The sequence below is a fragment of the Hippoglossus stenolepis genome, chromosome 5 (assembly GCF_022539355.2).
Source record: "Hippoglossus stenolepis isolate QCI-W04-F060 chromosome 5, HSTE1.2, whole genome shotgun sequence".
In the NCBI taxonomy this organism is placed as follows: Eukaryota; Metazoa; Chordata; class Actinopteri; order Pleuronectiformes; family Pleuronectidae; genus Hippoglossus; species Hippoglossus stenolepis.
The window spans coordinates 22,980,665-23,006,657 of record NC_061487.1 but is presented as its reverse complement, the minus strand read 5'-3'; the positions used below and the strand labels follow the sequence as shown (position 1 = coordinate 23,006,657).

Genomic DNA, 25,993 nt, shown 5'->3' with positions numbered 1-25,993 from the left:
TAAAGAGGTGGGGTACACGCTGCACAGATTGATACAAAATACGACCAATCAAGAGTCTCCATTCGAACCAAGAACATTCTTGATACGAGGCGACAGTGTTTATTGTCAAAATCTCCTTATCTTTTATTTGATTTCTTATGCCCGGGCCTTAAATTCTCCCGTAAAGGAGCGTGGTCAGTCTTTACTCACGAAACTACAGAGAACGGCTAAATGCATCAGTGCGGGAAAAAGAACTAGGAGCACTCCGGCACCTGGTCCAGGCAGTTGGGATGGGCAGGTATGTTATTGGCTTGTCAACCTCACAGCTCAAACTGACGACACGGGGGGGGCACGTCTGGAGTCCAAGCCGTGCACCAGTTCGAGCGTCGACACCTATTACACACTCACAGAAAAGCTACTTGTACACTGACGATGCAAACACGTCACCTTTCACATACACGGCACGTACGCAGGTTGGTCCTTGGCTTTGGCGTTCGATTGCTGCTAGGTTTTCCCCACATTGCTAAATTTACACAACTATAATCTGACAATCATTCCCTACAGTACATAGTACGACATAAGAACTATGCCTTCAAATTGTTTCTCTATTTGTAACAGAATGTGAACAGTACAGTAATTCGTCACGCGTCGCTCCGTAAGGTTCAAGTAATCGTAAAAAAGAGAACACAGAGGTACATCACTCCATCTGACACCACACGTACATCGATTAATCTTTGACATTCATCGAGAATAAAAAATATCCCTGACCTCTTTTTTTTTGTCAGTGTTACATTCAGAGCTGTTCACCGTCAGTTAGTGACTTCCTGCCTTCATCCAAGTGACAATAGTGATGTCAGCGGGGCCCTCTTAGCCCGCTCCTCGGCCTGGTCTTTCCTGGTCTACGGTCGGGGGAGTGTCTCCGTCTCCCTCTGGTGATCAAGGGGTGGAACTCGACGGGGCACTGGCGTCCCCCTCAGTGTCAAAGTTAACGCATCTTGTAGTCGTGAGAAATGGCCGCTTCACACAGCTGCCCCTTAAAATCCAGCTCGAAGGTGAAGTCCAAGTCGCGCTGCAGGTCGACAGAGAGAGAGGGAGAGAAGAGAAAGTGTCAAGTAATGAGCAGGGTGGGCAACGAAGGAGAATGAGGGGCCCTCAGCTGGGAGGGGGGGGCCCTGAGTTGAGAGGGGGACCCCGATGGAAGCCAAAAGCTTCATGGTTTTAGAGGTTTGGTTGAAGTATAATGTCTAAATGTGTGTGTGATGTGCCTGGGATGGTGGGGGGGGTTGCACTTAAACTTTATTACCTGACCCTTAATTATGTTAATTAATAATGATGTGCTTTGGTTTCATGTGCTTCTTGGGGCGGGGGGGGGAGGGCTATAGTTTGATGTGGGGTCCTCCAGGTCCCTTTTGCCTGGTGCCTTTAAAAAATACCTTAAAACCCTCCTGGCAATAAGTGACGAAACGTATATTAAGATGTGCAATTCTGTTTTGGATTTTCACCTGCTGGCAGAAGGAGGTTTTACATAAACACAAACTGTTTGAGTCAGACAACAGCAGAAAGCAACATGTCCTCTCCCTCGGGGGCAGGAGAGGACACATGAGAATCTGCTGCTGTTTGTCAGAGAGCGGCTGCGGTGCTTCTTCCTGTTTGACCACAGTCCAACACTGAGGGGAAAACCACCTGTGTGGGGGGGAGGGGGAGACAACTCAGGAAATGAGTCATTTCTTAGCCGCTGCCATTATCGGTGTTAGAGTTCAACACACGGTTATCACAGTGTGAGCGTTGTTATACTCACAATGTTCTTCTCATTGGGCTTCATGGCGATGCTGCCCACGATCTCCTCTCCTCTACGCACCGTCAAATACTCCTCCAGGTAAAACACGGTCTGCTTCCAGTGGGTGTAAGATGCATCTGGAGCTGCAACACACACACACACACACACACACACGCACACACGCACACACACACGGTTTTAGAAATTGTATGTGATAACTTCTTGGTAAAGACTTAAAAACCATGCACAAATGAAATCTGTAACTTCTGATATAACAGATTATTACAAAATAAATTATTAATAATGACGTCATAAAAGTAGCTTTTGTCATTGGTTTAAAATGAATAATTAATAAATGACTCATTAACTATGAGGAAAGCTGTTATGTACAATTTAGGCCTTTTTATAAGAAAGTGTATAAGGAAGTTGTTATGAACAAACTGTGTCAGGGGGAAAAGAAACAGTAAATTATCCACGATGCCAATTTTTTACACCCAGTTAATCATTTTCACAGCTACCAAGGATCTGATGACATTTAAATTCTCTGTGTGACACAAAGCATAAACACAAACAGAGGAAGAGGAGGAACAGATGCAGGGAGTTGAGTCCGTGTCCTTGTCATGAGGAGCAGGTTTCTCCTCTAGAGACGAAGACACTGAAGTAAAAGCTAGAAAATGCACAACTGCATTCCTGACCTCTGCACTGCTGCTCTGCCTTCATTACCATTTCACTCTGTGTCTTTTGTGCTACTTTATGTGTGCGTTGTTCTGTGAGTGATGGAAACACACACAAGTACAACCTGAAACCCAAGAACCCAAAAAAGCGAATGTGAGTGTATTCCCCAGGGGCCGGACCATCACTGATCGCTTGGCTGAGATTCAAAAGGTCAGCAGCGCTTAAATCGAATATCTGCCGTCCGTCCTGGGGCCGACGGGTAACGTTGCCTTCAGAGACGAGCTCTTTGTGGGTCCACACATTAAAGGGGGCTCTGCCCATCAGTATGACTGGTGCACAGAGCTGGCTCTCGGTCTGTGGGCACGGCTCAGTAAGGAGTTCACACAGAAAAAGGTAGAGCTGCGTTTCCTATGCTAATTCAGCAAATGAGATTCCAACTCCACCGACCGGCATGAAACTCTGACTGCTACCTGAGTCCGTGTGCGTCTGATGGAAACATCTTTTCGAGACTGTGTGCGGGGAATCAATCACACACTTTGGACAAAGTGAGCGTTAGAGCTGTATCTTAAAGTTTTAGATGAGAAGCTGTTTTCAAGACTGACAATAGAAAACTTTCTTGACAGACAAAAAACCGCACGTACAAAAATCTATAAAAGGGAATTGAGGGCAGAAAATAGGTTAAAAAAATTCTTCTTCTTCTTATTGTTGTTGTTATTATTAATAATATAGGGCTTTACAGAACAAACTGATAAAAGCAATGTCAAGCAATAATGTATCATAAGAAGCAAAATGAAGAAAGGAAATAAAGAAATAAAACAGAACAATATAAGATAATGAAAATAATCTAATAAAATAAGGGACACAAAGATTTCATTGTATAAAAATCAGGGTCGTAAGATTACTTAAAAAAATAAGAGCACATTCAGACCACAATTCCAGTAAAAGCATGTTTATTAATTTGTTTTAGGAGCGATTTAATAGAGGATAAGGAGCCAGTCTGATTTTCTCTCTGCTAATTCCTTATTATCAGGCTCCAGCAGTAAGTCGTTAAAGACTCTGCAGCTTGTCCAAAATGCCGCAGCACGTGTCCTGACAAGAACCAAGAAAAGAGAGCACATTTCTCCAGTATTAGCTTCGCTACACTGGCTTCCGGTTAAATCTAGAATAGAATTTAAAATTCTCCTCCTCACCTTCAAGGCCCTTAACAATATGGCACCATTATATCTTAAAGAGCTGTTAGTACCTTATCAACCCACTAGAGCACTGCGCTCCCAGAATTCAGGCTTACTTGTCGTCCCTAAAGTCTCTAAAAGTAGAGTAGGAGCCAGAGCTTTCAGCTATCAAGCTCCTCTCCTGTGGAATCATCTCCCACTTTCAGTTCGGGAGGCAGACACCATCTGTACGTTTAAGAGTAGGCTTAAAACCTTCCTTTTTGATAAAGCTTATAGTTAGAGCTGGTCCAGGCTTGTCCTAGACCTGCTCTTAGTTATGCTGCTATAGGTCTAGAAGGTCGGACACATGACACACGGGCTTTTCTTTCCAGCTTCTCCTTCCTCTTCTCAATCGTTATCACATCAAAGTAATTCATATCCCATCAATACATGTTACTGACTTGACTTCTTCCCCGGAGTCCCTTTGCCTTATCGTCCGCAGATCCAGGGCCGCGGCTGTGGCCACATCATGGATTAGGATCTGTGGATCACGTATCAGAGGTCGTAATGGTGGATCCAGTATGGCGGATTCTGCATCGTGCTGGCTGATCGTGATAACAAAGGCAGATCCTTTATCGTGTTGGCATCAGATACTGGTGGTGGACCACGACCGAGGTGGCAGCTGATGATGGATCCTCATGGCGGCAGTGAACAATGACTGTGGACTATAGTGGCATCCGATCTTGATGGTGGATCATGATCTTGCTGGCTGCTGACCATAGACTATGATTGCAGCAGGACTGCTCGATACATAGTATTTCTCCTCAGACACTTGACCATTAATGACATTAATCCACCAATTCACTGACCTTCAGTTATACTTCAAAATGTTTACCCTTATCAATGCTGCTAAAACCTTTATCTTGATGTTCTCCTTTACACTTGACATCCATTGCACTTCTGTCCGTCCTGGGAGAGGGATCCCTCACATGTGGCTCTCTCTGAGGTTTCTACGTTCTTTTTTCCCTGTTAAAAGGGTTTTTAAGTAGTTTTTCCTTACTCTTGTTGAGGGTTAAGGGCAGAGGATGTCACACCATGTCAAAGCCCTATGAGACAAATTGTGATTTGTGAATATGGGCTATACAAATAAAATTTGATTGATTGATTGATTGATTAATTAGTGCTAACGTACAATCATCAATGTCATTATACAGTATTTGTTAAGAGATGTGCTTCACTCCAGCACCACTAGAGGTCAATCACACACTGATTTTTACCCAGGCCACACACACACACACACACACACACACACACACACACACACACACACACACACACACACACACACACACACACACACACACACACACACACACACACCACTGCAGCAGCATTTTAATCAGTTAGTCTGATTTGAACTGCTTCTAACACAATGTGATCCACGTCTTTAAAGCCTCTATAAGCTCCACATTAAGAGTATGTATGTACGATCAGAGGAATTTCAATTCATCACGAGGAAAGATGACAGAGTCAATTCACTCAAACCACAAAACAGACGTATTACATTTCCTGTTTGGGAGAAATAACCAGGTTATTTATTAGTTTAGAAGCTGCACAGCTCCGGGAGGAAACACGCTGAACGTCAGATTTATTGTACGTTGGGCCGCTGTGATGCTTTGAGCCTGGTTTTACTTTACAGCTATATTAATACGACAAGTGACTGGTGAGGTTGTTATGATACTGAGGGACTGAATTTCCGACCCCTGGGGGTTTAATTTCCAACATTAAATGTCAACGGTAATGCAAACCAGTATTTTTAAAACAAAACACTTAAGATAAATCATGTGATCGTTGACCTTTGGAACCGTTTACCAACAGAGACGTTTATATTTATCTCCGAGAGGGAGGTTATGTTTTCACCCCTATCCGTTTGTTTGTTTGTTAGTTTGTAAGCAAGATTTCACAAAAACAGGATGGAACTTGGTGGAAGGAAGCGGGTTGAGTCAGGAAAGAACCCATTCAACTTTGGTGCAGATCTGGATCATGGTCCGGATCCAGGATTCTATCACTTTCCTCTTTAACTCCCAAAGGAATAATTCATCCCAAAAAAAATAACCTGGCACATTTAAGAGTCCTCTTCAGCCTTGGTTGAATTATGCACACTATTTATAGTTTGTATAATACTTTATATGTGAAGTCCTGAATTTTGTCAGTTATTTGTTGTTAATTATGATATTGTTGTGTTGCACTATTTGGGCTTTTATATTTTCCCACCGTGCGACAGCAGATGTAAATTAGCTTTATACCAAACTCTGGCTCACTGGGTTGTGTTGATAATGGCCCCTGATAAATAAAGTTATAAACTAAATGAATAAAGTAATAATTCCTCCCTTGCAATCGTATGAAGTTCTTGTAACAAACAGGAAATACCAATGTGGAACCAAAAGAAACAAACAGCTTCGGTAAAGAAACAACTCTGTCATGGCCTTTGTCAAGATACAGAGTCTGACCACTGGAGGGTGCTGTTTCATTGCTGATGTTTTACTAATGCATCTCAGTGAATGCAGGTGAATAAAGTTTTGAATTTAGTTAGTGCAGCTTGAATGCTTTGGAGATGCAGGTGTAATGTAGGGGAAAGCGTGCGGCCTCTTACCGGTACTGAAACCAGTCTTCTTGTGACACTTGGTGAACTCGATGTTGAAGTAGGTGACCAGAGCGTGGATGTAGTCGTTCCTCTGGATCTGCAGGCAGAACGCCGAGGTGAACGAGAGGTCCTCCGGCTTCACCGTGTAGATGTCCACCTCCTGAAAGAGTCAAGAACTCGTCTCACGTTTATCTGGACCACACAGACACAAGTACGGGGGTCGAGAGAGCTCAACGCACTGCAAATTAAGAAAACACTTTGTTGAAGTCTGCTTCTCGTCAGTGGTGATGGAACTTCTCAAAGCATTGAACTGCAGCCAGGTCCATCACTTTTTTGGGTCCCCTGGAAACATTTTCGTTGCAATATGTTTCTCGGCCACCGAACACAACCCTGAAAGTGCAAGTTGTTAGTCAAAAGTTTTCCCCCTTAACCATTTTTAAAAGAATTTGTATTCTGACAGTATTCTTATTTGCTTTTTTGCCACGGGTATATAGTTCATCTTAATGTTATGAAGCTACCACAGAGCTCCTGCTAATGGAATAAACCCAGATGTAATGTCACGTTTAATGCACAAAGAAAAGAAACAGCCTCAGGAAGTACATTTCGCCCTCTTCCTGCAGGAGATAGTGTCACCACCAAACCCTACGAGGCCAGATCCTACTAAATGCCCAGAATGAGGCCAGTATAACGAGGAGAAGGGGCCTGAGTCACGCACGTTACTGGATTCCTCGTGTAATTCATGCATAACGGTGCTATCAATCCCAATCTGTGAATGTCCCCTGGTTCCAATCAGTCTAACAGGGTATCTGATATCTCATCATCCCGCTAGGACTTGGCCATTTTCAGCGAGGAACATGTTGTCCCACATCTCGATTTGCTGTCGCGAGTACCAACAGTAACTGATGAGCCGAGTAACAGAGGCGGAGTGCGGCTCACCTGAAACCCCCGCCGCAGGGTAAACATGTAGGCAGAGGTGTGATAATCTAGTTTCATGTACCATCGACGCTAATAGATGCTCATCGGCTTCGCTGCCAGATGCCACGTTCGCTGCGGAGGAATGAGCCTTCTGTTTGCTGGCAATAAAAAAAAAAAACACTGAGATATTAATGTCAGATTCCCTCCGCTGGCACATTTACTAGATGTTTACTGTGGTCGTGCACTTCTCAAAGCCATATTTCCAAGTTAAAGACGGCAGCATTAGTGTTGCACTGAAATGTTTACCATTGGAAAGCAAGATACATCTTTGCAGAGAATTATTATGCAGGTTGTTAATGTTTAATGTGTTTATCTTCTGCAGGGTGATACCTGGTAATGACGCTCTCTGAGTATTGTTACCGAGGTTTCACACAGCAGTTTAATAACATGAGGTCCTGTGTGTACCACTCCTCCACCCAACAACCTTAATGAGGTCAGTCAGTAATCCATTTAAAGACAATAAAGCTCGTCAGCGGGGTAAACATTGATGTACGGCTTCTTTCTCCAAAGAGGAGCAGCATCCCCCAGCAGCTTCATAGAGATTTTCATTAAACTCTCATGTCCGATAATATCTCTGCTGTCTCACTGCATTGTTATAATGAAAGGAAAACAAACGTTGGACCGTCCAAGGTAGAAAAGAGGCTGAAGTCGAGGTATGATCGCAGAGCGGTGTTCCTCCAGGAGAGAGGTGAGACGGGTCCGAGCTGTCGAATCAATGCCAGCGATAAGAAGGTCACCGTGACCAGGAGCACAATCAGCAGGAGGAGACAGGCGGCTATTGACATGCATGGCACAGCTCAACCTGATCAGTCTAATCCACAGAGAGAGGAGCAGACGGGGCCACACATCAAGGTTGAACTCTACCAGCTGCAGCACGTCACACACAATGGTTACCAATCACTGAAGATGATTCACTACACAATAAAATCATCCTTATTAGTTATCAATCATATAGTTTTTGTCCACAGCTGACGATGGTGCTTATGAAGTTCATGAGGTTTGAGATTGGGTCGTATTAAATTGAGCTTCAGCGTAACACCACATGTCCCAATGAAGATCGTGATATGATCGACAGTTAATAAATGATGGAAGAGAACTGGGTCCATGCGTAAAAGTGAGAAGAGGAAGATTCATATTCGGGAATAAAGTTAGACTAAGTCAGAGGATTGTTTTTATTTTGCATTTCGAGAATTAAGTTGAAATGTTTAGAGTCAACTTGATGTTGAAAGTCTGAAATTTTACTTCAGAATCAGTTTTAGTGACAAGGAAATTTAATTTAAAAGAAAAATATGTATGTGTTGACTACCGGGGGTTTGTGGGACAGAAGGAGACGGAATAGGAGACATCGGGATCATCTTTTTAAAAGACACTGTTACAGGGCTGATTTCCAGGAAATGTGTTAATTGACATGATGTAACACACTTTTGTACAGGAGGTGGCGGTGTGCACGTTAAGTTGTGATCTGCCAGTAAACTGAGAGAAGAAGAGAAGAAGGAAACATGGATGGATCCACCTGAGTGTGAAACAGGAAACCAGAGATTTACCACTGGTCTGTTTCGAGCTCCCACAGTAGTTCTGTGTGTTTCACTGTGTTGTGTGGCTCCTCTGCTGTTGTGTTACTTTACATTCGTCCATCATGATGCAGGCTAGTTTCAGCTAGCTTGCTTAGCGTCAGCTAGCTAGCTCTAAATTACTTATATAACTTTAGGACTTCTAAACTTAAGTGTTAAAGTATTTTTCCTTCAGCTCAGTTTGACTAAAAGGTTGAAATGCCTGTTAAAAGTGAGGTTCAGCTTTATATTTGTATTGAGATTGTGAGATTACTCTGATAGAGGCCTGAACCATGTGCCTATAAATATGTGTTTACTTAGTTGGGGCTGTATGTGATAATGCAAATGTCCAAGTCAGTTGCTCTGGATATTTTCCAGAACGTCTCCTGCCATCCCCCTGGTAAAATCCCCAGAAACGAGGGAGCCTATGTGGAAAACAGCAGGGACATATCTCTGGATTAAAAACATGGGTGCCACACATGTAGAAGACGCAGGCAAAGACGATCTCAGTATTTATACGTCATGTCTCATCCATACACAGGCACCACTTCTTGTCTTAATGTCCCGTAAATGTTCCTGTTGTGTCTCCTGTTGCAGACCCAAGTTTCTGAACTTTTCATATCTGAAAACAGCAACAGTTCTATAGGGTTATGACAAAATACTGAACACATTGGAAACCCTCATCTGCACTGTGCTCGGTCTACAGCTGACATGCAGCCAGGCTTTACACTTTTCAGCTAGAATATGAATATGTATTTTACTGACCTTGACCAGGCAGGAGTTGGTCACCACCTGTTTTTGGTCCACGACGTCCACCAGCGGCTCCCTCATCGCCACGTTACGGATACAGGTCATGTCAAAGCCATACACGTTCTCCCACCCTGTAAAGTACATCAGCATTTCATTACTTTAAAAAATTATATTTTTATATCACAAATAAACGAGAAGTCTTTAGTCTTTCCATGGTTTGATGGAGTTTCCCTGGTCACATGAGGTGCAAACTGCAGATGTAAAACAACACTAGTTGTGGTTTTTCTTAAAGAGCTTGAGTTCGACCTCCTGATGTTTTGGAACAATGTTCATTTCAGATATTGATTTGAAAACATGATGCTCGTTGAACGCTCTTACCTCGGGTTTCCTTGCTGCTTAGGGTAAATCCACTCATACATTATTCATTCAGCTCCTTTGAAATAGCTGCCGTGACCCAAAAGGAGAGAACTACTTGAGCGAGCAGAAGAGCTGGTGATAATGAACAGGTCACAAACCTCCGGGGGCTTTTTGTAATACTGTATTTGCATTGCATGCTGCCAACTTATATAAGGCAGAGCAGCACTAATGACAGAATGCTCTCAGAATACTGGAGTATTTCACTGGGGCCGCTTCTCACTCGGTCTAAAGGTCATTTTTGGCCGTCTGCCTGGAGAGAGAGAAGCTTGTGGTCAATATCCGCACTCCACTCACTCCAGTCTGGCCTCGTGTATGCTCCTGAAATACAGAATAATGGCAGACTAAATTGGAGTATGATGGGAAGGCTGGCGCTGCAGTGAGATAGAGCAATATTACTTTCCCCGGATATTATCTGGTGTACTGTGGTTGTATAATTTCCCCGGCTGCATGGGGAGCGTGAGTAGGAGGCCTATGGGCCATTGTGCACTTTGCCTGTTGTGATCTAGGTCGTGCAGCGGCTTTAGTGCAGTGCTTATGCTTCGTGTCCGGCAGTAAAACCATCACCCACAGTCCTCCTGGCAGGTTTGGAGTGCGATGAAACACGGATGGAAAGATTGTTGACTTATAACAATTTCAATTATCGCCCCTGGTTTTTTACGCCCGAGGAAAAGTCATTTGCAGAGCCGGAGAGGTTGTGTGCTGTGTGAGTGCTCCCACATCTGTGTGACTGCAATGTGGATGTGTAGATTATGTTGTACAGGGATGACTCATTTATAATGTAGAGACATAATCCTGGTTATAGACACCTGAGAGCTGCACGGTGTACAGCAGGGACAGAACAAGGAACAGCTCAGTACAGGACGACAGTTTCACAGTACAGCTCCAGGTAATAGGAGCGCTCAGCACTGTGGTGGAAGGAACACTGTATTCAGATCAATGTAAAATATGATAGATGATGGATGATGACTCTGAAAAATACTAATTTACAAGTAAAAGTCCTGCATGAATCGGCCTTCATAAGTAAAGGTTCAGTAAGGGCTGCAAAATGGAGTACTAAAGTAAAAGTACTGGTTTGTTCCAACTATTATTCCATATTTTTATATCAAATAGGAACTTTTCCCCCACATTCAAATGAACGATAGAATTGAGAATAAAAAGTGACAACTAACATATGTCATATTACATCAGGTAAATCTGAGGGGTCGTGAGATTATTAATGCGAAACACAAAAATAAATCGTTTTCTGAGTTTCGGCTCATATTCGATTTTTGGTGAAATATTGGATCATTTAATGAAATTTAACCATGTGAGAAGTTTGAAGGACAAAATCACTATTTGGTGATGAACAACACAGATGTCTAAAATTCAAAACGCTATTTTTTCTTAAGATGTCGGCAGCCAGAACTATTAACTAAAGCTGCTGAATGAATGAAGTGGAGTAAAAAGTAAAATAGTAAAGCACACTACTTGAATAAATGTACTTAGTTACTTCCCACCACCGACAGTCACACACACTGAACTTACAATGTATTTTGAAGTCCTTGTACTGCCTGTCTTCGATGGCCACCACATACAGCGAGGCTCGGTCAGGAAACATTAATCCACCGGGTTTCTGTTTGACAAATGAGGCGAAGAAACGACTCAGCAATTAATCCTGAACACATAAAAAAAAAGGTGTAGATTTCAGCGTCGGTGACATTTCATTTCTCAGCCAAGAACAGGTTTCAATTATTGAGCTGTTCCTGCTGCGCTCAGACTGGAACGAGTAGACGCTCTGATTTATAACACAAACATTATTTTACAACAACAATAATTAACAAACATAAATAAGAAGTCGTTATTCATAAAGAAGTATTTCTTATTTTATAGACTTATTAATTAAATGGTAGGTTATACAACCTGCATGTCGTGTTCAGGTTTATTATTGGGTTTAGCAATTAGCAATGAAGTGAACAATTGTTTTAAAGCTGTGGTTTGTGAGATTATGTTGAGTTTCATGAGATGGGTTATTGGTTATTAAAGGTGAATGCTGGTATTTTTCAGCCTGGACTTGGAGACCTATTGTCCATCTGCATGTACAATCTATGATGTCCATGGGTAAACCTACGGAAGGACTTATTTCATTAAGTGAGACAGTGTCAAATCTGTCAACATATAAATAAATAAATAAATAAAAAAACTAGTAATCTTTTTTTCAAGGTTCAGTAATGTAACTCCAAAATCAACTCCAACGCAAAGTAATCCAAAAACTTATTTCTGTGTTGGATAATTAAAAAATGTCTGCCCTCTGAAATTATTCATATTCAACTAGAGACAAACTATTTCTGAGCTCACCAGCTGAAAAGGTTGGAAACTTTCAATGATTACTTTTTTTATTAGATAGAAATTTCTACTTCACTTCAATACATTCAGTGTAGATGCTGGTATTAGGTCTTTTGTTGGAGGCTTTTATTAACTGAAAATTACATTTCTGGTCTGTTTTGTTCCACTAATCTTTCATATCATTATGTGTCTTTCCCACAGACTCCATACGTCCTACCAGCCACTTGTCCCTGGCAAAGATGACGGTGTTGAGCATGGATTCGTAGAAGAGGCAGTAGCCCATCCACTCGGATATGATGATGTCGACCTTCTCGACGGGAAGCTCCACCTCCTCCACCTTGCCCTTGAAGATGGTGATCACTGAAACACACGCATGTATTTTAAAACCATCCCGACCGATCAGGCATAAACATATTATAATTAAAATTTTAGGAACACATGAACGAGACACGTCTACACAACCACATCTTGGCTGATTGTATTGGAATCGGTGGAGGTGCCTGTGATGAGCTGAGTTCATATTTGTTTATTCGGCCTTGACAAAGAGCTGCAGAAGAGTTTCCCTGCTGATACAATGTCACGTGAACCCTGTTACTCCAACTATTGTCAGCTCGTCTTTCAATTACTTGTGCACACTTGATATTCATAGGTTTACAGCCGGGGCATTTACTGACAGGGAAGGTTTATGGTGCTCTTATTTGGAAGATGCACAGTCAGGGGCTCGGCCTGAAACTTGATTTCACGTTTGCAGAGGAGTCATGTTTTAACACAAGCTGAAAGCGTGTTTATACATGGGAATACAAATGAGCAGTTTGATCATCCTCTCGGTTTAACAGTCGTCAACCCCTCTTCTTCTCCTTCTTCTGCATCTCCTCTGCCTGCGCTCCCTCCTTCCTCTACCTGTTGGTCACGGCTGTAACCTATTTGCAGCCCTTCGCAGACTGAAGTGCAGCGTCGTCAAAACGGAGAGATAAGGAAGAGCAGCAGCTCTTACCGCTGTGGAGGTGGTTGGACTTGATGATTCTCTCGGAGTACTCTGATATACTGGAACATTCAATCTGGCAGAATAGAAAGGAAAAAAAATGAATTAACTGAGCGTACATGAAGGACTGTGATGCTTCCTGGAAGAATATACTTAACGGAACATCCAATGCACATGTCCTCAGTTTCCCTATGATGCAGAACTCACTGGTGAACTCAAAGAGAAGGTGTCTTCAATTTGAATTTATTCAGCTCACGGCGTCACCACATAAAAGGGTTCATCTCAATGTGGTGTGCTGCATAAGCTGATGATATTCTCATTAGATTTTTATTTATGTTCAATCTTAATGTTGTGGTTGAGGAGGTAGAGTGGGTGATCCACTGTAGAAGATCAGTGGGTCGATCTCCAGCTGTCCCCATGCTGAGGTGTCGTTGGGAAAGAAACTCAACCCTGAATCGCTTTTGATTGCCGCACTAACAGTGTGTTGATGGTGTCTGATAGACAAAGAGCTGCTTTACGATGTGAATGTGACGTTGTAGGTTTAGAGTGGTCGTTTTAAAATTGCTTTTTTAAACACAGTCAATTTACAAGTTGCATTTAATTTTATTTTAGAACATAGGACAAGAGGGAGAACATCCAATGTAAGTTAAAGGGTCTAGATTGGGTTAGGTTCTTTATTGTCCCACAAGGGGAAATTTGTTGTGCATCAAGAGAGTGCAAAGATAAAAAAAAAACAGAGACAACATCAAAAACAGCATCCACAATACCCTCCGAATCTGTGTGTGATTTTGAATAAGGTCCAACCTCAGAGTTGCGGCTTTATTTTTGGATCATTGCTCCGAGCAAGAATCTGTCTGTCCAACACCGCAGCCACCCATAAGGTGATCTGTGGTGCAGAAAACAAGGTCACATGTGTTTAGCGAGCGTCTGAATGAAACACTCGAGGCCTTCACCTGGTTAAAAAACATGACAAAGCTTTGCCAGTTTAAAGGAAACTTTAGTTTGTGAAAGCTCATCATCGAGGGATTTTCCTGTGTGATTGCAAGAAGTAGGTTTTATCACTTATGGCACATTCGTGACGTGTGAGCCCGAAGGCGGCGAGTACGAGCAAGTGAGTTTATCATTTGACTTCCTGCACCGAGGTTAATGAAGCATTGTGACAGGAGTCCTGGAGTCAAGCTGAAAATAGAGGAAGGTAAAAGAATATGAAAGGATGGATTTTATGTTATCACAGAGGCTGAAGTGCTGTCAGAGCATCTCGCTGTAAGTAATTAAGGTGACGATTAGTCGCTGCTCAACAGCAAGCAGCCATTTATCCCTAATGTAACCCTCAGCCATCGTTTCATTATTCTTTTGACATTTTTAAATTGCTCTCACATCCCTGCTCTTGTCCTATTTGTCTCCTCCCTGAAGTATCTCCACCTTTTTCTCCTTTACTCGTTTCCTGTCCTCAATCCTGAGCTCTTTCCCTTTTATTTTATAATTCCCGTCCTGCCCACCAATCCACATCTCAGGCCTGATTTATGGGGCCGTCAGCTATAAGAGAGTTATAATTTAATAAAGCTCCATCATTCATCATTAAACTGTGGACATTTCTAGTGAACAGTTTTCAAATAAAGCAGGGACACAATTCAGCAGGAGGCATTCGTCAATACGGTTTTTTTCCCAGCACCAGGTAGTCCGGGGGTATAGATTTCCACTCGAGTGTGTACGCTGTGTTGTACCCAGTGGGAGACTCTGTTTGTCAGAGGTGTGCAGACGTATTCTCACCGCTGCAGAAATCCATCTGGTCCCAATCAAACAGAGGACTCTTGAATGAACTCGAGGTGCTCCGGATAATAAAAAGACAAAGCGAGGCCGGCACCATTGTGGAGAAGTGATGAATTGAAGCTGAGCCTCGGACTCTCGTGGAGGACTGATGAGGTCTAGGCAGTCTTTTATTTTGGAGGCAGGAACTGATTAGGCCTACATGGGCACCACAACAACTGTCAGGTGCACAAATGAAGTCTCAACTACTTTCTCGGCGAACTTGCTTCCTCGAGGTGACTCTCGACTTTCACCTTGTTAGAAAACCTGTGTTTTAATGATGATGCTCTTGTGACTACTTCTATTTCTTTAAACCAAATAAGATGGCGTAGTAGAAAAAATAATCAGCTGGATCTTTGCCAGTTTTGAGAAAAAAATGAGGTGAGCCACAATATTGTAAAGCATTAGGAAGAATGAGGTGTTTTATTTTGGGGGAAGGAACTGATTAGGGCTTAACGGGCAGCACACCAACTGTGAGGAACACAAATTCAATTATGCAGCCGTGTTACATTATAATTGCAGCTTGAAAATAGTTTGAGGGTCCACTGACTGACAATACACAAACTTTAGATTGGTTTAGACGACAAAGGAGTCGTTAAAAAACAGCATTCGTCTCCAATATTCAGCCAGAAAACCTTTAAAATAGCAAAAGTCCTGAACAGAGCTTGTTGTATTTAGAGGAGTGGCAGCTCTTCTGGTTCAGGAAACCGGGGATCATGGGAAATATCCACCATTCGTTTGTGTTTCAGTGACGTAGAGTTTGATTTTTCTCTACATGATAACCAACAACTCACTCGGACATAGAGCCCATCACGTCTCTTTACATCCCTGTCAGTTGGAGATGGGGGCTGATCAAAAACCTACGTCCACTTTTTGGAAATTGCAACACAATACAACATAGATGCTGGGAATTAGCGTTTGGTTTCTAGCTGAGGTCTCACTGAGCCTGGATACAGGACGTTGGGACTCTGCCTCCCTGCAGCAGCCCCTATGCGCTGCTCCCTATTAGTCGAGGACCCGTCAGGAGGCTGCTGGTGGCGCCCACAGCCCTTCTGGCACCGCGCTGATCCATCTGCCCATTAAAAAACTGTCAGTATCAACTGTGCAAACATACAGCGATGCCCAAGTGTTGCAGCTGGTGTGAGGAAGGCACGTGCACCTTCAGGAATACTTGTGTACATGTATGTGTGGGTATTCTGTTTGTGTGCTGCCAACGCCGGCCCCTCTAATTGGCAATAATACTTCATCTCTTGCTTGAAGCGCTGTGAGAAGAGACAGCCATTAGCCATGTGTCCGTCAAAGTCACGCCTCAGTGGGAGAACTGAAGCCTCAAGGCGTGTTTACATAGTCAACACTCACACACTCACACACACACACAGACACACACGCAAGCTGCCTATTACCCCACTAGTGTCGGGAAGAGTCGCTGTGACTGTGCTCATCCTTGTGGACTAGATCTTCTCTCAAGCTTCTGACTCCTCCCAGGTGTTGTGGCATTTTTCTGTCCGGGCGGACAACCCGTGAGTTACACAGCATGTTGGAAATAATTAGTTTAGCCTATTTTAAAGTTTTTTTTATTGCTGGAATTGTTCAACAACCTCACGTGAGCTACCTTTTGTTAAACTTATCAACAAACCTGCAGGTGAAAGAAAGCATCACGGGGATCTCCTTGGATTTAGGAATATCAGGAGTTTTGTTTATTGGTATTTTACATCATATTCTTAGAAAAACATTTGGATGCCAACTATTTTTAGTGAACTTTCACTTGACAGCAGATAAACTGAGAAACGCTGGTGACTTTCTTCAAGAGAGAAGAGTTGTGTTCTGACCACAGCGGCCTTAACATGGTACATAAACTTCATGCATCAACATCTCCTTTACTTTGTCACTTTTGTCACTTTTGTGTAAAGCAGAGTGCAGCATCTCAACTACAAAACCCCTCGCAACTCATGATTGAGTTCATTCATTCGCCATATTTCTCCTCATTTGTGGGTCACGCTGGGGCTGGAGCCAATCCCAGAGTTACACACTGGACATGTACCTGACTGGAGCATCTGGAGAAAAACGCAAAAACCTGAGCGAATCTCATTCAAAAGTGAACTGAATCCCTGTAATCTTTAGCCCCTTTTATGAGGCTAAAACCCGACCAGCTGGACAGTTGTACCACAAATGTGGAGCAAAGCAGAAAAAGAAGTATGATAGAGAAAGGGGGGTGGGGGGGGGACTGAGTGAGACAGCAGAAGGCATGAAGGCAAACAAACACACGAGGCAACACATGCACATAAACATACACAAACACATAAGGTCAAACAGTAAAGCTCAGAATGAGTCTCTTGGAAATTCCAAGTTCATTATTCCTTCCCTGAAGCAAATATACACTGTCTGGAGCCTCCACACAAAAATAACAGGGAGAACATGCAGAACACGCGGAGAAGCCCCGGCCAGCTGTTTCCGATTAACCCACAACCTCCCTGGTGTGCGGCCGCAGCGCTAACCACTGTACCACCGTGCCACCCAATAAAAACATTAAATGATTTACTGTGGTCCCAGGTGGGATCAGTTCCTGTCAATGTGCACTGCAAACAAACATCTGAGCCTGAGTCAACACATTAAATCACCACGTTTGCTTCCCAGCACAGACTGTACAGTATATCAGAATGGACGACATGACAAGTTTCTCGATTACCTGCTGGGAGCTGTCTGCAGTATAGGCCATGAACCCTGCCTTCTCCATGTTATCAGATGGGACGTGAACTAAACAAAATTCATTTTATTGTATCAGGGTATGTGGCCCTGACATATGGAATTTCGCACCAGAGAGTCTTTTACGGGCACTCAGTCGATCCAGGGTTTAAGTTATCACTTTAATGAGGTCTATGTGATAGAATGATGTTGTTCTTGGCCCAGAAACCAGTTCTTCCACCTTCCACCAGACCCGGCTTTCAGGCCGAGCTTTAAAGCCTCAGGTATGAGAAAGGTGTGAGGTTTTGGGGCGTAGCTAAAACTGAGAGGATCTAAGTCAAAAGTGAAGTAAATCCCTGAAATCTTGGCCCCATTTATGAGGCTAAAACCTTCCAGATGGACAGCAGTAACTCAAAGGTGAAGAGATATTTAACTTTAAAGTAGAAAAACAGGGAGATAGAAAGAAGGGGGGAGAGAAGAAGCAGGAGAATCGTACAACATGAGGCAAAGTCACACAAGGTCAACCAGTTTAACTCGGAACAAGTTGGAAATTCCAAGTTTATCATTCCTTCCCTGAAGCAAATATACGCCGTCTGGAGCCTCCAATGCAAAAATAAGTTCCACGTAGTCAAGCTAGTGATGTGCATCCAGCACGTCTACTCTCAGACATGCCCTGACTAGCAACTACCTCTGCTCCAGTACACGATAACAGCGCTCAAATCGCCACGGCTCATTCTGTCAAGCTGCCTGAGAGGCCGCACGCTTTTATCACCTGCCTGTCAGACAGGATGTTCCTGGACGATTACAGGGAAGCTGACAAAAACGATCCAAATGTATGTACCAGCCATACACGTGTCGTACATGTGCAGCTTGTCAGACTGGGCGCCGCGGCGATCGGCCCTCCTGATGGTTGGGCATTATGACGCTCCACTGAAAGGACACATGTCTTACCCCATACACGTGCTTCGCCCCGGCCTTGGCCGCGAACATGGACAGGATCCCGGTCCCGCTTCCGACATCCAGCACAATTTTGTCCTTGAACACGTGCTTGTTGTGGTACATGGAGTTCCTGTAGGTGAGCGTCCTCACCTCGTCCTTCAGCATCTCCTGGTTTAAACATATGATGAATGATATCAGGAAAATGGCTACACAGCTAGAACCCCCCCACCCAGGGAGAGGGATGATTGTTGAATTAAAATAACTGGCTAGACATTGAGATGTGTGGATTTGCGGAGCAGCGACAAATAACCCACAAGCTTCACCTAATCTATCATCACTGTTCTATCTCCGACGAATGGTTCTACAGTTAAATCCACCGTCTGTGTTTCTGAATAAGCCCTGTCTGCTCTCTGTCTCTCTCTCTACGAGTGTGAAGACTGTTAAGAAATGACAAAAATAAGCCTGGCCTACATTCCCAAAATATAAAATGAAACTGTTCTCACAGGTCAAACAGGGAACAACGTTCTTTTTATACAGACGCTAATGCTTTGTCTGCTCTCTTGAGAATGCAGCTGAACTCTGAGGGAGGAGATAACCGGAGAGACACATTATCTCGAATGGTGGCGGCTATAAAGAGAGACAGATAATTTTATGTCTTAAATCGTGTCTCATTCTTGATAAGGACTAAGTTTGAGGAGTTTAAAAGTTTCATCATTCGCGAGGAATGATGGATTAACTCATGGCCCAAGCGGTCACATGTCCGGGGTCCTGCAGCCAATGGGGGACCTTGGCCTCATGATTTATTGTTAGACGTAGTGTTCATTTTGTGGTTCAGGTGTTTTTGTTTTTTGTGATTGTAAATTACGACATTAAATCATGTTTTAATGTGTCATAATATCCAGGATTAACTCATCCAATAGTTGGACTTTGACGACGTGATGAAGGACTTTTCTCTAAAGATGGCCAGAAGGAAGCCGATGCTTTGTTTAGAATATTTTTCACTGCAGCTTTGTGGTCCTGTACCACATTTTATGTACATTTATATACATTTCTAAAGACATATTTACGTGGCGTGTAAAAATAATCATAGAAACATTTAAAATATGTGGTTGTAAGTACCTTTTCCTCTTGAGGGTCGGTTTGTGGTCAAGATAATCTGTTCACAGTCCTGTCTGAGTAGTTCCTAAACATGGCAGCCGGCCTAAGTGCAGCCTCCCATGCAGCCGGACGTTTCTCTCAAATAAGGATCAGATCTCAGGTTCTTTGTTGACATTGGCCGACTGAAGCCTCAACCACAGTCTGTGATATGATGCCTTAGATTTTTAGAGGTTGATGAGGGAGGTAGAGATCAGGAGGATAAGATGTAAGATTATCATGCATAATCCTCATGAGGTACTTTAGGAAGATATAGGGAGGGAGCTTTTAAACTATTGTCTAAAAAGAGTAAAAAAAAAGATTTGTAAACCATCATCTGCCAATAAAGTCAACTTTTATGGACCTTTTTGCCTCGACAAGATGTGAAGCTCTGCAGATTTTCTTCTGTTTGATATGGTGACAGTGAAATAGCTCGACTCGACTGACTCGTAAGCCGCACTGTTTATGAAACAGGAAGTCGCAGGTTTAACGGTTTTATCGAAGCCATTTATGGAAACGTCAAAAGCAAACATTACTGCCCATGTAAATGTCAACTGGGTCTTTAAGGAATGTTTACGGGTTCGGTTTGAATCTTGGATTCCCGAGCACAGTTTTACAATCTAATTACCAGATGCATTCACTTCTGTTGACTCAGCTCTAAACCCAGGATTATACGATGAGGAAAAAAACTGTTGTCAGGATTGTGACAGTTATAGTTAGACCTCTGCTGTAAACATCTGTGTGTGTTTCTATTTGATTCTGGGAATTCATACAATTAGTGGAAGATGCTTAATCCATAGGGTGGACTATTAACCATGTGATGCAAGAGCTTATGTTTGTCCTGGAGCTTTTATAAAAGATGTGGTGGAAAAAACAGAATGTGCAAACAGGATTTTTTTGTTGTTGAAATCTCTTATCGCTTAACTTCAAAAACTGTCGCATGATTCACATTCCTCTAATCATCAAATCAGGAGAAGAAGAAGGAACTTGTATGTAAGTCTCACTGTAATGGAACAGTACCTCGTGGATACCGAAATGGGCGTAGGAGTCGAAGTAGTAGTCTCGTGAGGTCATATCCTCGGGACTGAGGAACTTGGACATCTTGCCCCGCCCCGTGCAGCTCGGGAGGCTGGCGACGTGCGGCGTGTGTGGCGGGAACGGAGGCCTCGTCCCGTGCTGGATGGAAGGCACAGGTTTGGGCAACGGGACGGGCTGCGCCGACTGGGATGGAATTATGCGGATTGGCTGTGGCTGCGTCTGCGGCTGCTGGAGAGGGGAGAGATAAAGATGAAGAAACACTTGACCCAACTTTCTGCAGGTTAACACCTTTTTAAAGCAAGAAACAAAACAAGGATGTGACAGCAAATCAGATGTTGTGGTTTGCATTGGAGGACAGTAATTGGCTCAGATTCATCATCCACTCCCCTTAATATCTCCATCTGCTGTCAGAAGCAGAGCCCATGAATCTGGATCGTCCTCTGATCACTGACATGAAGTCTGTCAGCAGGCAGAAAGACTCTGCTCTGCACAGAGGGGACATCCATAATGGCCTGATTCTCACCTCTAACGCCTGCTGGGAAGATCTGGCTATTGGAGTGTGTGTTGGTGTGGGAGTCTGACAGAGAGAGAGGGGGGGTGGAGAAACAGACGCCCAGCCTCTCAGTACTGAGCGAGGGGAGCTGTTCTGCTGTTAATTCTCATTACAATGTTCGGGCTTCTAAAAATACATGATTAACACTTGGCACGGTGGACAGAAATATGTGCTTTCGACAGCTGACAGGGATTTTTCATGACAACAGTGTATTTGATATTTCACGTGGAAGAAGAAACGTTTTAGGTTATAATGGTAAAGCAGGATTGATGTTATTGTCGGCAGTGAGTCGCCCGATGACTTGAGGTTGGAGGTTGATCTCCTCCAGCCTGTTTGTCACTGTCCCTGCTGGTTTTCCCATAAATGTTTGAAAGATTTGAGTGGTCAATTAAAATAGAAAAGTGTTATACAAGTGCAGTTGATTTAATGCAACATGCTGTTGACAGAATTCAAACCATTCCTCTGCATGTTTTAATTTGGCTACAGTATCATTCACAGCTTAATATACCAGACGTATCATCAGCTCTGATATAGAAACTATAATCTCCTGTAGTGAGTCGGATTTATCTCCTATTTCAGTTACTGTGAGTCTCTTTTAAAATAAACTACGACTGTATTGAATGATCACTTCAATATAATGCAGCAGGACTGACACGCAACAGAGTCAATAAGATGGACAACCTCATAAATAGATGAAGTCGTACTGCTGTGAATTACAGCGACAGCACAGTGTGACACATGGATCTAATGCACTTAAAGTCTGATTTCTGTCAGTGACATTAATTTTCCTTGTGTGAGCTAATTGCCTCTTATTTCACCTCCTTTCCTTCTCTCTTTTATTTATTCCTTTAAATTGAGATACAGGTTTTGTATTTGTCACAACGACACTGAAACTCAACTCTGGAGAGAATACGATTAAATATGATAGAGTCATTCATCTACTTAATTTTTGTCGTCCTGTTGGGGATCCCCTGACTTTTCATTTAGCATCATCATCAATTCAAAGTTTTCCATTTCCTTGGATGATGACCAGATGTCTGCCAAAGGAAAGACGTTAACCTCGGATGCACTTTAATGGTGAACATGGTTGAACTTTAAATCACCACTGTGAGTGCAAACCTGAGAGTTGTACATGCTGTACACGTGTAACATCAAAAGATAGACAACTGAATGATTAATTCATGATTGAATAAATCAATAATTAATACAGTTGTGCAAAAACTGCTCTGCTTTTAAACTCGACAACCATAGTAATCGTAAACTGTAAGTGCTGCCTTTCTCTAGTTTTCACAGATTTGAAGTATATACTTGGTACAAACAACCTCAGGGATGGATTAATAAAAGATCACACATTTAATGAATGTTTGACTTTTGATTTAAAAGCAAAGACCTGCTATTGAATGTCTCTTAATCCTTTAATCTGTGTTTCTGATCTGCAGAGGCACAGTGCACCACAGCCACCACAGCATTAACCTACTAACTGGGATGGAGATATCATCACAGCATGTTAATCATTAGGGTCATCAAATGCACTTTGTCTGAGTCTGTGCTGTAATCGATGCTTTTCATTGAATCATGCAGCGACTCCCCTCAAATAACAGTGAGGTCAGAAATAGGATGTGCACGCTCCCAGGTTCAAAGACTGCAGATTACATTTAGGCGTCTTTCTAAAGAAATCCTCGTTGGATAGATAAATGGCTACAAGCCAATCCTACGACTCGATAATTGCAGGATAGGGCCGCAGAGGAGGTGATTAAGGATGCCAGGTTTAATTCAAGAATCAAAAGGTGCAGTGCAGAGACACACAATCACTGCAGGGCGACGTTAAGGGATAGATTAGAGCTGACTTCACAGATGAGAGCGGCTGCACTGAGTGTAACTGAGACGCCCTGACACAGGAGAGAGAGGGTGGCACACGTCCCTGCAGATAAACACATCTGAGGTTCTGATCCTCATCACTGCACCTCCGGGTGAGACCTGTTATCTGAGAAGGACATTCACTTGATGCATAGGTTACAGAGTCACTTTGTTCCTGTTTGACTGTCGACCCCTGTTTGACTCCTGAAGTCAGTGGTGGGGTCAGAAGTTGGGTTGGTTTGTAAACTTGATGTCAAAACAGGACAAAGTTTGATGTTGAACTTCAGATCCTAAAAAAAAAGTTTAAGAGCTTTTAACTTTCAAACAGTAAAAGGAAATCAGCATCTTGAATTTTTCATACCATGGAAAATAACTTATAACTTTTAGGAAGGAGGATCACTTTGGTTTTCTGCCATCACAGCACTCAGCTGCCTTTGATAACCCAAATTTTCCAAGACAGTAGAGAAGAGAAGGGCAAAGCTCCATCCATCCTGCCTCAGGCCTTTTTATTGTAATTGACCAGCTGCCTTCTTGCCCTCAGACAGAAGCATATTGATAAAATCCTGAGAGCCTCGACAAGAGCTTCTCCCATGAATGAACCTCGCTTTGAGGAAACGTTTTGTGATGAATAATGTATAATGAAGCTACATGCAGCTGTCGGCAACTTCACAGGGAGCTTGAATCTTTTAAGGATTCCAAAAAAGAAGAAACGTGCATCGCTCCTGCAGCATTCAACCCCTTTTGTGAATACAAATGTGGCACATGGACCCAATAACACAGGGGGGGTCGTGGTGTAGATGTGGATGGATTCTCCACTGCAATGTGTCAGGATGTGGATGGGGGGGGGTGCAAGTGGAAGAATCTGCAATCTAAGATTCTTGGAGGGGGCTGAGAGAGGTGGGGATCTAGAGACCACTCCCCTGTGCCGGTGATACATCATTCCTCAGCTCACCCACTTCCTCACACTCGCTCTCCTCATGCGCACCAACTCCCCGCTTTCCCCGGTTCGCCTGCAACGTGCTGCAGCACCTTGGACAGCGCAGCGCTGATCTCAGAGCAGCAGCAGCAGCAGCAGATAAAACATCTATTCCTCCTCATCCTTTTAAAACTGGTTCTTTACATTTAACTTCACGAGAATACAGTTAGATCCGACGGATGCGTATAGAACTGGCTGGAGGAAGAACACGTACTTTTTGGTTCCTTCCTCTCACTGTCCTGTCTGCTATAGTAAAACATAAAAGTGAGAATAATCCTCCTCATCACACTGAAAACACCTGCACAGCTTCATAACCTTGGGGGCTACACGGTTTAAAACAAGAGACACCAGTAAGACTATGCATGGAAATTCTCAAGTGCACTCGATTCTCGCTGGAAACGCTCACTCGTCTGTTATGCGTAAAATGCCTGTTGTGTCAGGGTTGGTGGTGGAGAGGCGGTGTGCACATCCTTGCAGATAGATAGAGAGAGAGAGAGAGAGAGAGAGACTATTACTGAGATTGCTGTCTCACTGACACCCAGCATCCTGTCAGCATCGTGTCCGGGATGCAACTTGCAGGCTGCTTGCTGCAGGACGCGCTGGTGCAGGACGCATCGGAGTCCACGCTAAGTGACCGCTCGCATTTCAGCCTAAACCATAAAGGTGTCTCTCACACTTACCTCACTGCTCTCAGACTCCGCCATTTTTCTCCTGAGGAGCATGCAGCGGGACGAGTGTCTAATTCCCATAAGAGCCAGGAGAGGGAGAACAATGTGTACACACTTGATAGAAGTGAAAGAGGAAACAAAAAAATGCGCCTCCTCGATCCTTTTCCCAGGCTCTTCCTCAACAGTTCTCATTCACATCCCAGCCTGCAGTTCTCTTTAGAAATCCTAAGAATGTGGAAAGACGCAAAACTACACCAGGTCCCAGAGGCATCGCAGCAAGTGTTCCTAGAGAGCGGAGCGTGTGCCATGGCGCAAAAGTTTGCAGTCCGCCGGTTCCTGGAGAGCAGGAGGGGAAAAGGCATCATTACGCATCAGCTGAGTTGAGATGAAAACGAAAAGAGAGAGAGAGAGAGAGAGAGAGAGAGAGAGAGAGAGAGAGAGAGGGATCTGAACGCAGCCTCCTCTCCCATGACCCGGTGAGCGCAGATAGGAATCTCAGAAGCTCTGCAGCAGGAGAAGCAGCAGCGTGTCATGAAAACACGGTTGTGGCTCCAGTTTGATTGATTCCTCCGCCGACACAACGTTGTTTCTAAAAATAGTAACGCAGCCGCCGCCGCGCGCAGAGGAAACGACTCCGTGCCCCGAGTGCATGTGCAGAAAACTGATGAATCTGGAAAACGTGTCCAGGAATCTCTTATTATCACACGGCAGCGAGTAGGTCCCCCCACACGTGCTCATTACAGCCACTGCTGCTGTGTGCTGCGTTTATTCACCCTCCATCTCCACAAAGTGCTGAACGCCCGAGAAAGTTCACTTTGCTGCACACACACACACACACACACACACACACACACACACACACACACACACACACACACACACGCTTTGCCAGCCCCTCACTCTAACCTTAACCATCACAACTAAATGTCTAACCTAATCCTAATCCTAACCCTAAAACCATGTCTTAACCCTCAGACAACCCTTTGAAAAACCGAGGACTGGTCAAAATGTCCTCAGTCTGTTGGGTCTATGCTAAAAATGGTCCTCAGAAATATATACAGTATGTCTCCATGACTTTAGAGGACATCATATTGACTTACATTGATTACCTGGAGACT

The 25,993-nt window shown here is 43.5% G+C and overlaps 1 protein-coding gene across 2 annotated transcripts; it reads right to left on the bottom strand.

The window, feature by feature from the left end:
• Positions 1–892: 892 nt before the first annotated feature.
• LOC118110045 (protein arginine N-methyltransferase 8-B) lies at positions 893–25,255 on the bottom strand. Of its 2 annotated transcripts, none has more exons than XM_035157596.2 (10): positions 24,888–25,255; positions 20,804–21,049; positions 18,662–18,817; positions 13,235–13,298; positions 12,458–12,600; positions 11,443–11,530; positions 9,517–9,632; positions 6,236–6,386; positions 1,778–1,899; positions 893–1,048 (listed from the first exon to the last, which is right to left on the bottom strand). In XM_035157596.2, exons 1-10 carry the CDS (start codon positions 25,065–25,067, stop codon positions 965–967), a joined length of 1,350 nt encoding a protein of 449 aa, XP_035013487.1. In that variant the 5' UTR covers positions 25,068–25,255; the 3' UTR covers positions 893–964. The 2 variants fall into 2 exon arrangements, with proteins under 2 accessions (XP_035013487.1, XP_035013488.1); XM_035157597.2 differs by having other exon boundaries at positions 20,804–21,046.
• Between the last annotated feature and the right edge of the window lie 738 nt (positions 25,256–25,993).

Excerpts from the sequence above, each read along its gene's own strand:
- LOC118110045 (XM_035157596.2), bottom strand. The coding sequence starts at position 25,067 with ATGAGAACTGTTGAGGAAGAGCCTGGGAAAAGGATCGAGGAGGCGCAT. Across the intron at positions 21,050-24,887 it reads CGGAGTCTGAGAGCAGTGAG|CAGCCGCAGACGCAGCCACA; the intron begins GTAAGTGTGAGA and ends TCCCCTCTCCAG. Across the intron at positions 13,299-18,661 it reads GGGCGAAGCACGTGTATGGG|ATTGAATGTTCCAGTATATC; the intron begins GTAAGACATGTG and ends CTATTCTGCCAG.